This window comes from Callorhinus ursinus, unplaced genomic scaffold (assembly GCF_003265705.2).
Source record: "Callorhinus ursinus isolate GAN/ISIS: 27379988/994484 unplaced genomic scaffold, GSC_fseal_2.0 scaffold1, whole genome shotgun sequence".
NCBI lineage: Eukaryota > Metazoa > Chordata > Mammalia > Carnivora > Otariidae > Callorhinus > Callorhinus ursinus.
Window position 1 is genome coordinate 69,085,855 of NW_027397063.1, and position 17,778 is coordinate 69,103,632.

The window sequence follows — 17,778 nt, forward strand, 5'->3', positions numbered from 1 at the left end:
GCAAGTTGGTGAGGTTTATTGATCCATGCATGAGGAGTTAATTCCAAAAGAGACTTTGACAAAGAGCACTTTATGGGAGAACACATCGTTATTCCAGCAGCTTTGCTGGAATGACCTGCAGACACTGCCTGGCCAGACTCAGGCCAGTCTGGCTTCCTGCCACTTGTGCCAATTTCCTAATGATCTAATAGGAATGTGCAACAACCCAGTAAAGAACCGAGTCCTTCTCTCTTTCTGGTCTTCAAAATGAGGTAAGAACTAGTGGGTTAAAGTGCATCCTTAAGGGAAAATGCAGGATGACTCTGCAGTCTTTTGAACATTAATAGGGCCCTTCTGAAAGTCCAGCAAAAAAAATTAAAGGCAGCAGGATGCTCGATAAACACCTGTTAAATACCTAAGTACACAGCTTTTATATATAGAAACAGGATATTCTAATCGTTACTCCATTAACCAGTGCTGATAACGCATTCACAGACATACGGCCAAAAGATGTAATCCATTGCTATGGACTGAACTGTTTCTCCCCCCAAATTCATATGTTGAAACTCTAACCCCAAAGTGATGGTATTTGGAGACGAGGTGTTTGGGAGGTAATTAGGTTTACATGAGGTTATGAGGGTAGGCCTTCATGATGGATTAGTGCTTTTATGAGAGGAGACACCACAGAGCTGTTCTCTTTCCCTCTCCCTGCTATGTGGGGACACAGTAAGAAGACAGAAAGGGGGCTCTCACCAGAATCCGACCATCAGACACCCTGATCTTGGGACTTGCAGCCTTTAAAACTGTGAGAAATGAATTTCTGTTGTGTAAGCAATTAAGCCACCCAGTCTAAGGTATTTTGTTACAGCACACCGAGCTTACTAGTATATTCATTAAAAAAAGGAAAGAAAAGAAAACAATGAACACCAAAAACCCACATAGAAACCAATAACTAAAAACCCCTCAAGGAGAGAGGTACTGCTCTGGGCACTATTTTGGGTGATGTAGAGTAAGGTCTGGGGTTGAAGAGGGGAAAGAGACACAAAAAACAACGAAAAAAATGAGCTTGCTCCTGAGGAGCTTACACTGAGAATCCTTGAGGGTGAGACCGTCAGCCGATATAAGGTGGGGACAGTAAAGGGTTAGAACAAAGGTGAAGGAGTAAAACCAAGGTAGAGAGAAAAGCTCTCGGGACACAGAGGATGGAGGGCTTGTCTTTAGCTTAGAAGAACATAGGGAAAGAGTCTCAAAACAGTGGTAACCAAACTGGGGCCTGAGGTTTATTAAAAAAAGACTTGCTGATTTAAAAAAAAATCCTATCTGATGACAGGCCATCTGTTAGCTTGAATTTACTTCAAGAGAAAGGTAGAGGCTAAGATTTAGAGTGCAGGGACTAGCTCAAAGTTCTGCTCTAATCCTATGCTAATTCCTCATTTTCCAAAGCCCTTGGTTTATTAAGCCTTGATTTTGTTAATTTGCAGAAAGGAAGGGATAGTAACAGTTCCCACTTGTCTGTCAGGGGTGGAAAAAGAATGACTATTGTGGCATTAGGAGAAAATCAGATTTACCACACAACACCCCGGTACGTGCCACTTCCTCCGTGAAGACTTTCTTATCAAATGCCTCCTTTCCCCCAAAATGCCCCTAGTCTCCTTCCCCAGTCCTTTCCTATGAGGCCCTGACACATTTCATACAATCTATTTTGTGGAAAACCTATTTGTGTATTTGTTATGCTTTATAATAGAATTCAGAGTCTGCCTAAACTAGATTAAAAATACACATTTTTACTTTTTAAAGGGATACGTTTTAGAAGGTTCAGTTTTATTTTAACTAATGTGTCCCAATGATTTTATTAACATAAACTGCCTCAAATACCTTTTAGCATTAATGAAGAGCCAGCCCATAAAGTAAAAAAAACAGCTTTTGTGGAAGACATTTACTCTCCTTTCAAAAACAATTTTTTTGATCTAATTTAAAAACTCATTACTGTGTGGGTTTCTGGCTTTCAGGGCTTAAAGGGTTCTAAGTGTCTCCATCCACCTGTGAGACCCCCGAGCACGTCTTTCCCTCTTATCTTGGCATCCTGTTTTCCCATATTGTAAACGTAGAAGACTGTTTTTTTTTTTAAATAAGCTTTAAGTTAAAAAAGTAAACATTCTTTGAAGATCTACAATATACCAGGTTCTTGTCACCATGAAGTGTTCAAATAGAGCACTCGCCATGTTACAATGATGCCAATCTTGCCCGCATCCCTTGATTGCGGGGAGGTGAGCAAAAGAGAAGTCCAGGAAGCAGATCTTTTTTTCCTTTTTTTAAAAAAAGTAAGCCTGGCTGGAGGCTGGCTTCTCTGGCTGGAGGGAATTACCACGTCCCATTCAAAGTCATCAGAACATCAGAGAACCTCCATTCAAACTCTCTGGCAGTTTTCATCCGGGAGTCAGGTCTGTGTGTTTGACCTTGAGTGTGCCGGCTCTTATGATAATTCTACGACTGGAAGCTAGACAGCTGGCTTCACTCTCACATCTTTCCCTTCAATCTTTTACATTTACATTTTAGCAGTGACTGCTCACAAGCTCCCAGAGCCAAGTTCTCCTCTCTGCTTCATATACACACAGGGAGTCTCAAATCTAAGGTGTACCAAAGGGCAAAGAGTCAAAGACCCTCTTAGGAGACACTGGGGTCTAGAGTGAAACCAGGTCCCCTCTGGCCCCAACCTCCATAAATATCAAAGCAGGGATGGCTCACCTACTGTGACAAGAATCATGGAAAAGACAAAGATGAACAAGATGAGACACACACTCCCCCCCATCCCAACATAGCACACTCTCTAAGGGGTTCAAACAATAAGAGAATGTGTCAAACACTCAAATGACTTCAACGCCAGTTGTAGGAAGTGAAATCATATGAGAGAGGAGGAAACAGAAGCATTGCATCAGAAAAGGCCACATCTACTTGGGGAAGTTCCAGGAAAGCTTTTTAAGGTTGGTTGATACAGATTTTCAAACCATGGAGATGGGGAAAGGCACAAGGCAGACAGCAGCCTGGAGCACAGACAGAGAAGCGTAAAATATCAATGTCCAGGAGAAGACAGTCCCATTTGGCCAAGTGTGGTAAAAAGAATGTGTAGGAGAGAGATGGGAGATAGTGAAGTATTTTGGGACTACTTCTTAGATGAGCTGGGCTAGAAATACAGACACGTGGATCTCAAAACTGAGCATGCACAAGAACCTCCCTCAAGAGCCTTGTAAAAGATGCACATTTCCACATTTCTTGGCTGAAATGTGCAGAAATTCTGGGGAGTGGTCCAGAACTTTACTTTTTTAATGAGGACTTGAGGGTGATTCCAAAGCAGGGGACCTCTGACACATTTTGGGAAAACCAAGCTTCGAGAGTCTCATGACTTGCCGCCACCCCTCAGACGTTGCGAGCTCTTGAACCCCCAGCATGCAGGTAATATTCCAGAGACTGTGATGCTGACTCAATAAATAGTCCTTTGGGGATTCAAGTGAAGCCAAGTTCTCCTTTGCAGATTCTGTTTGCACATACCTGGGGCTTGGCCCTGTGCGGTTATATACTGTCCAACACCCCCACACTTTGATTTTTGTTCAGCCCTGTCAGCCTCTCTGAATCCTCATTTAGCCATCAAGGTAAGAAATATTACTTTCATTCTATTTGTGGGGAAATTTAAGGTAAAATAAATGAGGTGAATGCAGAATAGTAGCTGGTCAGGCTGGTGTGAACCAGGTCTGACTCTACATTCCATGATTTTTTCTTGAAAATCATTTGTTGCCTCACACCGGGCCTGCTAAGTGAAAGATTGAATGTCTTACCTAGGACTCTTGAACTTATTTTCAGGTTTATTTTTAACATTGATTTTTAAAGCATAAACACACACACATTCTCTCTCTCTCTCCTTTGTTCCAATCCTTTCTTTTTAATTGGAAACATAAAGTTATAGACATTTTTCTCTTTTGAGGGTACAGAGCAGCTTAGTAGACCCTGCTAACACAGATTATGTGCTGTATCTGGGTAATTACCATTCCTTTATCCTTTAAGAGACAAACAATAAATATGAAGGAAAACGAGGAACAGACTCCTTCCCTGTTTTCTTTCCATCCTTTTATCTCTAAAGTAGGAAGTTTACTGAACCACTGCCAACAATTCACTCAGCCTAATGAAGTGTACAAGTAATAGGATTAAATAATCTTAAACCATTATTACAGTGGCCTGATGCTGACATTCATCCAAACTCTGGCAAACACCGAGTGGTGAGTTCATGCTTGATTTAAAAATAAACAAACTAGGGCAGTGGGAAGGTTCTAGCATAAAGTTTCAGAGGCATTTAACCTGGAAATCTGAGACTCTCCATCTTGGTTGGAGCTGAGGCAAACCCTGTCCCATTTCTACACTCTCCAACCAAAATTTACGGAATCCAAAATTTTCTAGGGATGTTTCTCTGGAGTCTGTAGCCCCATATGATTAAGCCTCTTCACGTCAGTCCCAAAGAAAGCAGCTCTTTGAAGGTATCATCAAGGTTCATGGTTTCTATTCCTGCCTCTGCCATTAATAAACCATATAACCTCAGGCAAATCGGTCAGCTTTCTTGGGCTTCAGGTGTTCTCAGCTGTAAACTGACGTTATTGAATTTCCAAGGTTCCTTCCTTCTGGCCTTTAAAATGCATCCTAATTCTATAACAACAGAAATAAATATACTTTGGGATAGGAACTGGAGAAAAAGGTTAAACTCAGCTAGCCTCTTCCTTGTTCCGGGCAGTCTGCCTGCAGGTCTTTGCCTCCCTACCCTCACCAAGGGCCAACCTGAAGCCTGCAGGGATGTGGTGAGCAGTAGCCTTGGTCAGCAGAGGGCTGGGGGCTAGCTGGGAAAAAAAGCTGAATAAAAACCCTTACAAAGGGCCATGCAGTAACTATCTCCCCTCCCGCAAAGCCTTGTTCTTGTATAATTACAGGGTGATGATATGAATGCCTGTTGAAGTGAGAGGTGCTTTCCAAAGCATATTCAATCCCCAAATCATTTTGCTCATGGGTTAATTATCCCTGTAAAATTTTATAGCATTCTTCACTTAGATCATTTATGCTTTTAAAGGTTTGCCTAGGTATTTTATAGTGTTTGTTGCTTCTGTATAGGGCTTTTTTTCCTGTTATATTTTCTAAACCAAAACTTATAATTTTAATTTTGTCAAGTTATTAAGCTTTTATTATTCTAAGACTTTAGATTTTCTAGAATAATCATATCATCTATAAATGTTGCTATATTTTAGTCTTATGACTTTGAGTGGAAAGGTCTCAGAAAAATAGGTATGATAAGTGCTATTCATTTAAAATTAAGAAACACTATACGCAAGTGACACTATATTTTTAGAGATATGGAGTCAAAATATGAAGAAATGTATGGATATGATACAAAAAACATATTTAGCATAATGACTACCTCTGTACAAGAGTTCTGGGAATGTGATTAAGGACAAGGACCTCAGGGTTTCAGTGGAATTCCTAATGTTTTATTTGTTAAACTGGATAAAGGGTACGTGATATTTCATCATGTTTTATGTGTTAGAAATATTACATAATAAATTGAAATATATATGTAAAACAAAGAAAAAGTTACATATATGAAAGTTTATATAAGACTTTTTGTTTCCCAGTTCCCATTATGAAGGCTAGAATGTTAAAAACAATATTAATATAATAGCAGTGATCCTATGCATACCCAGCAAGATCTAGGAAGAAGGCTGGCCACTAGTTTGTTTTATCCTATTAAACACGTATTTTCCTTTTTCTTCCATTTTACTTAGAGTTTGTTTTGTGTTCCTGCAACTGTTTTTGTTTTAACAAAGGATGTATGATAAATTTTATTAAATACCCTTTAGGCATTTATGGAGATGACTGGTTTATTAACATTTGATATATATATATAATGGATTATGTTAAAATGTTCCTACTATTGTCCTAACATTGAATTACCTGGGATGTTTCATTATGTGGCACTCAATTTGCTAACACTTCGTTTAGGGTTTCTGCACAGGTGAAAGTCAGATGAGCATACTTTTCTTTTGGGGGCAACCTTGTTTATTAGTAATATTATTAACCAGGATCAGGCTAGCTTTCTCAAATGATCTGAGAAGCTTATCGTCTCTTGCTGAGCTCTGAAAGTTGAACTCGCAGAGGAATCATTTGTTCTTTAAAGATCTGAAAAGTCCTCTCAGTGAAATTTCCTGGTGCTTTCTCAGGCGGTACGTCTGCATTCCACCCATGTTCAGGGGTTATTCAAGGGTTCTTCCCTTGCATTTTAAGTATGCACAGATCATAGCCTCTTCTATAAAATTTTAAGTGCAATAATTTTTAAATGTCTTTTATACATATGCTAAAGAGGTTCTTTTCCATTCCTAGTTTTCTGTAATTTTTGTTTCTCTCTTTCTCATCTTCCCTGGGTGCTTATTTTATTTCCCTTTTCAAAGAATCATCTCCTGGACCTAAAAATTCTAGTATTTTTCAGTTTATCAATAACTGCCTTTAATGACTTCCTTCTTCCTGAAGGTTGACTTTGTTGTCCTTTTCTAGGTCTTTAGATAAATATATATGCACCCTTTCTTGTTGCAATTAATGATCCTAGCTGTACTGGAATTCAACTCTGGCTGGGTCTCATTCTGGTTGTCATGCAGCGTTACCATCAGCACTACTTTCTAAGAAGTCTTTAACCCACGGGCATGCTTATTTGTTTATCCTTTGATAGGTTTCTTGTCTTGCTGTACTGCTATATGCAATTCTGTGAGCGCCAGTAGGAACTGTCTATATTTTCCTCTTAGACTATGAGAGGACGTTTTTTTAAATCTTCCATGGAGATTTGGAGAGAAGATAGAATCTCTTTGCTTGTATGGATCCAATCAATCATATTAATCATATTACTCAACTTCCATAATTGGTTTGTCATAGATTGCACGGAATGTGTTAAAGTTTTATAAAGCATATGGTTTAGCCATTTTCAGCTTGTATTTCATCAATATTTTTGTATTATATATTTCAATGTAATGATATTTAACAAAGAAAGGCTCAGGGCTGTTCCTGTGGAACTGTGACATTTATCAATAAGGTAATAGACTTTGGCCGATGTAATAGTTTTGTTCTGAATTGTACTTTGTCTGCTATTAATATTGTAGTTAGTAGGTGATTAATATTATTTTCTCTTAGCCTGAATTTGCTATTCATCTTTTCCTCTCTAACTATCAGTTGTATTGGTTCGTTGTTTATCACCATTTTATTAGCCCTAGATTTCCACATACTTTATTTTGATTAACTTATTTTTCTGCTGGAATATTTCTTTGTCATTTTTTTTTTCCAGAAAAGGTATGTAGGTGATATATATTCTTTTTGCCCATGGAAGACATTTTGAATGCCCTTTGGAGAAGGCAAAGTTTGATGTATTGTCACGTAACAAAAGCAAGTTACTAGTTAGTACGGATGGTATGATCCCATTTGTGTGTGCGTTGTGTGTGCATGCACGTGTAAACCACATGTGTGTAGATGTATGGTTGTATCTATACAGAGAGATATTGAAATAGAAAAGGAGTGTGTGGTAAAATATAAAGTGTTATTTAGATGTGGGCTATGCATATTTTAATACATTTTCTAATTTTTCTCTAGTGAGCACATAATACTTAAAAACATAGTTGTAGTTTTTTAAGATCGACCACCATAAGAAAGGATATTTTGAGCTCAATATTTCTCTAATATGTCCAAGAATAAGCAAAAGCCACTTTATGAAATTCAGAATGTAGGTTAACTGTATTTTTTTTTAACATGACACTGAAAAAATGGTAATAGAGAAAAAATTAATTGTGAGAAAGGAAACCTAGTAATAAATGAAATTTCCAGTGACTAGTTGGGTGCATGAAAAGAGCTGGGCTTGAGAGTCAAAGGCCAGGTCAAGTCTTGGATCTGATGCTCATGCCTTATGGAACGGAGCAAGCTGACTTTTTCTAAAATTCAGCTTCTTATCCCTGGAGAGGAACGTAATAATAATCATCCTATTTTCTAGGACCATTAGAGGATGACGTAAGTTAAAAGAAAAATGCTCTATAAAATTGAAAGCACTAAACAAATGTTATTATTATGATTATTTTTAACCATAAAAAGAAGAGTTTCCCCTTAAAACCTGAGGCATTGCAGGGAGAGCCACGTGTAAATGCTTAAGAAAAGACAGGGCTTGCGTTTTATTGCCAATAGAAGTTGAGCATTTCAGATTCTGGAATGCTGGAAGGCATGATGTATGTGGTCATCAATTCAAATGTTGGAAATGGAAGGCTCTAATCACAGAGGGCTGTCAGTATCTTTGTTATCTTTAGGAAGCTGAATATTAGTTTCAGGGTGGTGATATGGACCTAGCAATCATGTACAAGTTAGAAGATCTGTCCCTACCCTTGGTTTGTCTTTCGCTTTGAAAATATCAAAGCCGCCATCAAGTGGGACCAGTAACCCCTCCACTCCTCTGCCCCGCACCAGTCTATTTCACAAGGTTTTAATAGGAATGGTAACACGCAATGAGAGGTGCTCAGGAGCGCTGTCAAATGTAAGGGGGGGTGCAGAGAGAGAGAACGATCAGTAGTAGTTAGCATGGTGAAATCGCTCTACAGGATACTTGACAAATGTCCCTCTTTCTTGAAGCATTTTCTCCTTTCTGGGAGAGTGCTTGAGGGATAATGATATAACATCAAGAAGAAAGTATGTGTGCAGGTGCGCTTGGTGTGAGGGGGAAAGAGAGACAGATGCTTCTTGGAGGTGAGGGAGCAGGGGTGGGCAATGAGAAAAGAGAAGGGGAATTCGTGTGGATTTTTCAGCTTTTGTCCAAACTCTGAGCTCCTTTCCCAACACCCACATGAAGCACTGGCCATAACTGCTTTTAAAACACTATTCAGAGGAACTGAGCATATAAAAGGACAACTCTCCTGCAGAGGTAGGAGACTGTGGCCATTGAGTGACTAAGGGAGCAAAAGGCCGTGAGTGTGTTGGCCACTAATGTGTCAAGCTCAGGAACCTTGCAGTGTTTAGTCTCCTGTGGAGTTGGCCTCCGATTTCCTGAGGCCTTTTAATCACTTGGATTTTAACTCTAATAAAAACGTCTGTACCAACTTCCACCGTTGGAGAGTTAGAAGTTGGATTTGATCCACTCTGAGTTAAGAGCCCTGGTTTAGGGGAAGATCCTTGGCTGCCATTTCGTAAACAGACTTTTGCTGAGACTCTCGGACGCGCGACGTCTCAGGCCCAGATGCCCTGGCAATGCTAAGGACACGGCGGTTCTTTTGTTAATCTACGCTAGTGGCTAAACCTGTCTCATTCAGGACAGAAGAACACATTAAGTGGGAGGCACGGCTGCTGCCCCTCATACTCACAGCACCATGAAAATCTTCTCAAGCAAGGCATGAGCCTCTTCTTCTCATGTATGTCCTCATCGTCCTTCCATGACGTCCATTTATTTCAGTATTTCCATAGCAACTGTAGCTATGAAATTACCCCCAAAGGTAGAGGATTTCTAAATTGTATCAGATTATGCTAAGGCAAAAAGCAAACGATAATAATGTTTTTAACGGATTAAGCCCTTCTGTTAGTAAACAATTTCGTAATGTATAAAATAACACAATTGTTCATTCCTTGTCTTTGAAGACAGGGAAGAAGTTAATATCTCCTTTTCATAAATGAGGATACCAGTACTCGGAAATTAAATGGCTTCCCCAAGGTCACACCAGGAGAGCAAGGTCTAGAAGCAATATATTCTATTTACATCACCTTACTTCTCAAGGAAGCTTAGTGCTTGTACTTTTAATCTGTTCATTTACACAAATCCATAAAAATAATCAAAACGAAGCTTTTAAGAGATCACCAAAGTTGAAAAGCATCTTATTTGTTTTGTTAATAACTATACAAACTTAAATTAAAATAATTATTACAGGGGTGCCTGGGTGGTTTGGTCACCTGGGTGTCCGACTCTCGACTTCAGCTTGGGTCATAGTGTCAGGATCGTGGGATGGAGCCCTGCATCAGGATCCGTGCTCAGCGCGGAGTCGGCTTGTCCCTCCCCCTCTGTTCCTCTCCCCACTTGAGCATGCTCTCTCTCTCTCTCTCAAATAAATTAAGTAAGTAAAATCTTTAAAAAAATAAAATAACTGTTACATAAGGCACTTATTAAATTGGTTCAAAGTAAATATAAATAAACTTCTTCAATAGTGGATAGGTTAGAGTTTAACATACGGTTTCACATTGCTGATGGTTCTGTGAATTTGAAAAATCTTTCTAAAGAAATCGAGCAAAAGTTCTCCAAATTGCTGCAAAGTGAACTTGGTAATATAAATCAAAGAATTTATGCTAAGGAAAAAAATTCAAAGTAAAAGAATATAAAACTTTTACTCAGCTATTTATAGGCATGTTATTTACAATACTGAAAGAATGGAAAACACCCAATACCTTTCTAGTGGGAAAGAGCTTTACAATGTAGTATGCAAACATAATGCAAAACTAAACAGAAAAAAACTAAAAAATAGCGGTTATTAACAGTGGAAAGCTATATACATATTTATATTAAGTCAACCAATAGAAAACACAAAAGAAAGCATATATGAAATGATTAAAGAGAATTATAGTGCCTTATAGAACCAAACTGGTTTAATTACAGTTATGTGTGTGCAAGGATTAAGGATTCAAGAGACAACAGGAAAATCCGAATAATCACTGAAGCAAAGATGAAGACGTAATTGGTATATTTTTCCCCCCAAATTATGTAAATGGTCAATTTAAATATGATCTAAGTTGATCACTAATTAATTTAGACAAGAAGAAATTAAATTTATATTAGGTGAGTCTCCTTCCTAAACTCAGAGCATTGGACATGGGTGGTCTTTACACAGAAATAATGAACTAAACCACGATTGTGAATATTCTGATTCTATTACCAAAAAAAAAAAAAAAAGCTCACTGACTGAGGTGCAGGGCATGGGTTTTCACCACACTTTGTTTACACAGGATGTCTCTTGGACATCAGTTTCCACCAATGGAACCTGAGGCAGTTTGACTGGATGGCATCACAGGTATTTCTGTTCGAAGGGCTTTGGTTCCAAGAGACAGACATACAGCCCTAGGATCGTCCTTACCACACGCTCTGTCTTCAAAACCAACTTGTTTCATTTTAGTCTCCCAGCTTCCCCAATCCCACCCCCAGAGAAAACTCTTTACATTTCTAGTGTGGCAACTTGTTGGACTTGACGAAAAGTCCCAAAGAAATGAAAATGCTAACACATCCATCTGAGAGCTTGAGGGCTGTGCTGAACTCTAAAATCAATACTGAACAAGGGTCTCTGAATACAGCTTAACTGGATTCTGATAAGAATTAAATTACACTTTAGAGTCACCATGGATAGATCTCATAAAGAAAAATCTTGATTAAAGGTTCTTCTGAGGGAGAGACATCAATAAGGACGGTAGGAATTTCCATTGTTTGAATTCACCCAGCTCTTCCGAGGATGTGGTTAAATATTTCCCAGATACTCTTCCTTGTCATAAGCACAGTCTTAAGCAACAGGGCAACCAAAGCTGAAGGAACTACAACTCAAGAATCACTGAGCTCCTATACCTGGCCCGGAGATCGAAACCTGAGCCCACACACTGTAGAAACCTGTGAGTAGGCCAGATGGCACTTTTTTTCAGTCTTATTACACACCCAGGAGGGCAAGAAAAGCATTTAAAAATGGGACAGGGGTATGCCTGAGAGGTTAAAACAATTCCCTAAAGCCCAAGGAGCCTCACGGCACATGTAAGGTCCTCATGTTCAGAAATACTAAATACGCCAGAAATCTTACCAACATTCATCTCGGAATAACATGCATTCCATTACCATTCCTTGGGCAGGCCAAATGTGCTTTACAGCAATGCCTCATTTCATCTTCACAAGCCTTTGGAGAAAATCCTGCAATCACTCCCATTATATATATGGGGGGACTGAGGCTTGGAAAGAGCTTTCTCAAGGAGACAAAGCCTTATAAGTGACGAAATCAAATTCAAACCATGTTCCTCACACCATGTTACACTGTTTCCCAATATTGCTCATGTGATCCTTAGCCCCAAGGGATATAAGAAAAAATGAAGGAGACTGCCCCCGGAGCACCATTAAAGTAGGAAAAAAAAATCAACAGTGCAGTCCAAAAGAAGGATGAAAAATAGACACAGAGCTACACAAAACACAGCAATGTGTAATCACTTCGTATAAGGACAAAGGGCCACAGGTGCTTCCAGAGGCTCTGTGGACATCGTCGTCACAGAGCGCACTGCAATAAGTAATTTCACGTGCTCGCCCTAAGCCATTGTCCATGCGGTCTGTTTACAAAGGCAGGGGATTTTGTAATGTTTTTCTTTTCAGTAAAGATTTCAAAGGGCAATATCTGAAATATTCTTATTTCCTAAAGAGGTAAGCTTCTGTTCAGTAAACTTTCCCTCATATATGTAACTGCCCCCTTCCAGATCAATAGGACATTATAGTGTTTCTGTTTATGTTCTAGACAAACTAAAAACGTGTGCTGTCAGCAGAGACTATGGGACCAGGGGTGTGAAGGACTGAATATAGCCCTGGTTATGACATCCATGATGGGATGGAGAGGCCATTTTCTTCCTCTCCTTGTTTCTGTATTCTCACTTCTAAAAAGAGGAGTTGGTTTCCAGCTCCAGCATTGTGTGGCACTAGTACGATGCGGTATGTATTTAAGTTAAGTTTCCTTTGGGGAGGAAAACAAATAAAATTGAACCTAAGAGATGCAAAACAATATTGAATCCTGCAATACCTTAATCTTGAAGAACTTTCAGATCTGTGCTGCGGACTCCAGGGCTGCAATGAGTTAGAGCGGGCAGGTCAGAGGAAGATACTGACAAGGCCAGAAACTTCTGCAGTGAACTTGAACCCTGGGGTTCTGCAAAGCTATGTATAACTCCTGAGACCTTGCACCCAAAACTTCCTTTATGTTAAAAGGCCTGGGCACTGAGGCCAAACCATGCCTCCTTTGTGGGTTTGCAGAAATGCACCAATTTTTCCACTAACAAGTGTTAAACAGATTAAAATCATGCAGAAAGACAGCAAAGAAATGTTTTTTTAAGTTCAAAAACAGTTTATCAAATTGCTCTATCAGAAGATAGCTTAATGTGTAGATTTAAGTAGCCTGGTAAGAAATGAAGATAGCATACTTTTAGCCATCCGGCTATGTTATTAAAATATAGTTGTTGTATTCTTAAAAAACAACAACAACAACAAAAAAACCCCTCAATTATTAGCTCAGTCAGCATTACTATTCATTTTCCTTTAAGGGAAATTCATTTCCCTGTATCATAAAGGGTCTATCTGTTTGCAGCATTGAAAACCTGCTGGGTATGGTAGGTAGCAATCTTTTGGGGAGATAAGAGGCCATTCAAAGGGCCCAGGAATTTGAAAGAGCACTGGGGAGTCCAGAGGCCCTGCAGGGTTTCTTTACAAATACTGGCAAATTCAAATGCAGGGTGAGACCTAATAATAAGAGGTACAACTATGCCACTTGGGAAACCTGCTGTGCAGGGGGGTGTGTGTGAGCTTGTATGTACATGCTTGAAAGGCCCGAAGGGATGATCTTCTCTGCAGACCACTAATTGATAATGAGCAGATCCTCCTAACATGCCTTTCTGACCTCATACGTACAGGGGACAATTGGAAAAAATTAAGATATGTCAATCTACACACACACACACACACACATTGGAATCTGGGGAGAAATAGAGATCGCTGGCTACATTCTATTTGGAGTGACTGGCATTCTGCCAAAGAAGACATCTTTACAAAGCAGGGCGGGGGGAGTGGCAGAGCAAAATGTGAACTTACAATGTAGCAGGGCTCACAGTAAGCTTTCTTCTCTACTGCATAGAAGGGCTGTCCCCGGAGCTTGTTGTTGCAGATGATGCAGGTAAAACAGTCCACGTGGAAGACCTGATCCATGGCAGTGCATCCTGTCCCTTCCCCAACGACATTCTCCCCACAGCGAGCACAGCGGCCTGAAAGGCAAAAGGGATTGACTCCTAAGAACACACCAAGGAACACTTTCAGTCCTCCTAGGACGGAAGCCAAGGTGGAGGAGACAGCCGACTCATAATGGCAACAGCAGCAACAAGACTGACACCACGCCCACCACCGCCGTCCCAGGAGAAAGATCACCGGTATAGCCACCCCTAGGCCGGGTACGGCCGCCATGATGGGGATTTTCTATGAGGCATTTGAGGAGTTGACCCTCACAGCTCAAGGACCTACAGAAAGGGACAGAGTAGAACTCAGGTCTCCTGATGTCAAGGCCAGTACTGTGCCTCTGATCTCACACCAAGTGTAAGAGGAACATGACTCAGCAAGGGAGCAGTGGAAGGCACGTCTAGGAAAGTCTTTCTGCTTGGAGAGTCTACGTGTCCAGTTGGACTGTGAAGGAATTGGGTAAAAAATCAAACTTTAACTCCTCTCAGAAAAGTCCAGGTTGTAAAATCTCTGCATCCAGCCCTCAGTGATAGACAGATCAAAAGGGAGTCCCTTTTATTTCCCGACAGTTCCGACTGCTAGAAAGTTATCTCTCATATTGAGCCAGACTGCTTCCTCAAGCTAACTGCTACCCAGTACTTCTAGTTCTGTCTTCTAGGGCCTCGTGAAACACGTGTCATCTCTTACACCTGACATCCTTTAAGTTATTACAATTTACTTATATTGCCTTCAAGTCTGGTACTAGTTGGAACATCCCTAAAACCTGCAACAGTTCCACTGACTTTAGGGTTTCGAGTCCCGATGGTCCTGGTTGTCACCGTCCAGCCCAGTGTTCTGTAAACTTTCAGCATTCTTAAACTGATTTATGGGGCATCTGGACCACATATGGACATCAGATTTGGGTTTCAAAAAATTCATTGTTTTAAATAGGAACAATAAAACAACTGAAGACACAAATATTTATGTCAGCGTGAGGCACTGCGCTGGCTGCAGTCTGTATCTCTATCTGGTTCTGTCATGGGAATCTGGAGCCAGAGGTCAGATCCACATCCAGTTTTCCTTCTTTTCTTTATTTCCATAAGTAGAAAGTCTTAACAAATAATTACAGGTCACTGGAAATGTCAACAAGAATCTGGGGGCTTTAACACATAAGTTGTAGCAAACCTAGTGCTTCCTCTTATGCCAGGCATTTTCAAGGTGCTTTTAGACATGTTAACTCATTTCATACTTACAGCCACCTATGTCACAGGTCTGCTATTGTCCCTATTTTACAGATGAGGAAAGTGAGTCACAAAAATGGTTAATGAAATTCAAAATTAAGTAGTCTAGCTTCAGTGTCCATGGTTTTAAGCACTATGTCATCTGGCCTCTGCTTCATTCTGTGCATTGGGATTGAACACGGAGCTGACATTATGGGGAGATTTCTCACTGAAGACTGCTTTCAGCACTCCATCACGTTGGATTGACAATCATTTCACACCTACAAACAGGAGGGCTAAATGTTTCAACTTGGGAGAAAAGAGGCAAACATATTTCTAATCCTCTCTGGTTGCATTGGCACTGGAAAATATTTCTATATGCTCTGTTGCAGGACTTGAATGTGTTTTTAAAATATAACCCAAACTACAGATCATTTTCCCCCTAAGGAATAAAAAATATCAAGTACTGGAAAAAGAGTTAAACTCTTGGAAACTGAGCTGTCTCCACGGTAGGTGATAGTCTAAATTTCTGATATCATATTCTTGATATTTGATAAAAACTTCTGTAATAAACTTTGTGGCTTGTTTTACAAACTTCTACCCAAGAGTTAACTTGTACCTGTTTTTTTTTTTTTTTTTGAAGATTTTATTTATTTATTTGACAGAGAGAGAGCACAAGCAGGGGGAGTGGCAGGCAGAGGCAGAGGGAGAAGCAGGCTGCCCACAGAGCAGGGGGGAGCCCGATGTGGGACTTGATCCCAGGACCCTGGAATCAGGACCCTGGAATCATGACCTTAGCCAAAAGCAGTCGCTTAACCAATTGAGCCACCCAGGCACCCAACTTGTACCTGTTTTTATCATGAGATGTATAACTTTAGAAAGTTGCCTTTAAAATTGTGGACTTTAACTGCCTTTAGTAACAAAATTAGGTTATTGCATATGGCACTTGTTTTGTGATTATTCAGGGGAAAAAAAACCCAACAGCTTAACTCGTTTACTAACAAGTTCACCGTGCTATGTTTGAAGTTGATGCTACACTTCTCAAAGTTTCATGTCACTATCTGTCATTTCATCACAGAAAACACCCTGCAATTATAGGCAAATGGATCACCAATTCATAAAGTCTTATTTTTTTAAAAAGTCATCATCATATTTAGTATTCAAACTTTTCTTTTACAACTGCTTGTGCAGACTTATCACATTTGTCTTAGAATTTACAGATTCACTTCCAATATTTATATTGGAATCCTCTTTCACCAAAATTTACATTTTTAATATTAATCCAAAGTGGTATTTATGGTATTATCTTTATTACCATTTTTCCTGCTGTCACGGAATCATATTGAAATCACTGATCTATTTTGGTGAACTAAAGAAATAATGCAATACAATAGTGATAATGAAAAATACAGGTTTAAGAGCAGCAGAAAAAATACTAATGACATGAAAATACTCTGAGCTGAATGGCACTGTTGGTGAACATTGGTCCAGCAACATCAATCAACAGAGGTTTGTGACATATGTGCAAATTTTAAGAACGTGATGGGCATTAAGGAGGGCACGTGATGTGATGAGCACTGGGTGTTATACTGAACTGATGAATCACTGAACATTATATGTACTATACCTCGGCTAATTGAATTTAAATAAAAAAAAGAATGTGATGATTATTAAGAGCATATTGAATTCCTGGGGCGCCTGGGTGGCTCAGTTGGTTAAGCATCTGACTCTTGGTTTCAGGTCAGGTCACGATCTCATGAGTCATGAGATCAAGACCTGTGTTGGTCTCTGTGCTGAGCGGGGAGTCCCCTCAAAGATTTTCTCCTCTGACCTTCCCCCTGCTTTCTCTCTAAGATAAATAAATAAATCTTTAAAAAAAAGAGCATACTGGATTCCTGTGAAAACTCTAATTTTACATTTCAAATCTGTTAAATTCAGGTCAACAGAATTATTTTTATTTATTACTCTTTCCCATTCTAGACCTTAAACTGGGCTCCTTGAGAGTCCACCAGGGACTACTAGTGATGTGTGGACCACACCTTGGGGGAAAAAAAAATTCTGGCTAAATGTTACAGTCTACTGGTCATGGTGGTCTATAAGACAGCTGGAGGTAGTGCTTCTGACCCAGACCATGCCTGGCCCGAAGCATAGTCTCTGGAAGCCAAGATAGTGAGTCTACATAGTTTATGGAGAGTTTGCTAGCTAACCCTGAGGATATGGGAGAGAATCGCAGTTACTGACTAGAGAGAAAGATGAGGGCAAACCCCTAAAGGTCAGGCTGAAAAGACATGTTTTGAAATTTTCATTCTGTTCAACAAACATTCCCCAGGTATCTACTCTTTGCCAGTACTATATTCTGCTTCTGTGTGATATACAGAAATGGATTAGACGATGTCAGTGCCTTTTACAATCATTATAAGACTATACATTCTACAATCCCATGGGGAAAGGTGCCAAGTGCCATAGGGGAAAGTGCTATGGAGGTGTGGGAGGGAAATCACGTGTGAGAGGGGCTCAGAAAGGTTTTGTGGAGAAAGAGGCATTTGAGCCCAACTCAAGGATGGA

The 17,778-nt window shown here is 39.8% G+C and overlaps 1 protein-coding gene across 17 annotated transcripts in view; it reads right to left on the reverse strand.

Moving 5' to 3' along the window:
• Positions 1-17,778, reverse strand: part of LPP (LIM domain containing preferred translocation partner in lipoma) — a 667,328-nt gene that overhangs the window by 105,706 nt on the left and 543,844 nt on the right. For all 17 annotated transcript variants that reach the window (XM_073895713.1, XM_073895738.1, XM_073895726.1 and 14 more), the window contains one exon: positions 13,877-14,046. In XM_073895713.1, the coding sequence (XP_073751814.1) occupies positions 13,877-14,046 (170 nt within the window). The remainder of the gene's footprint in view (positions 1-13,876; positions 14,047-17,778) is intronic.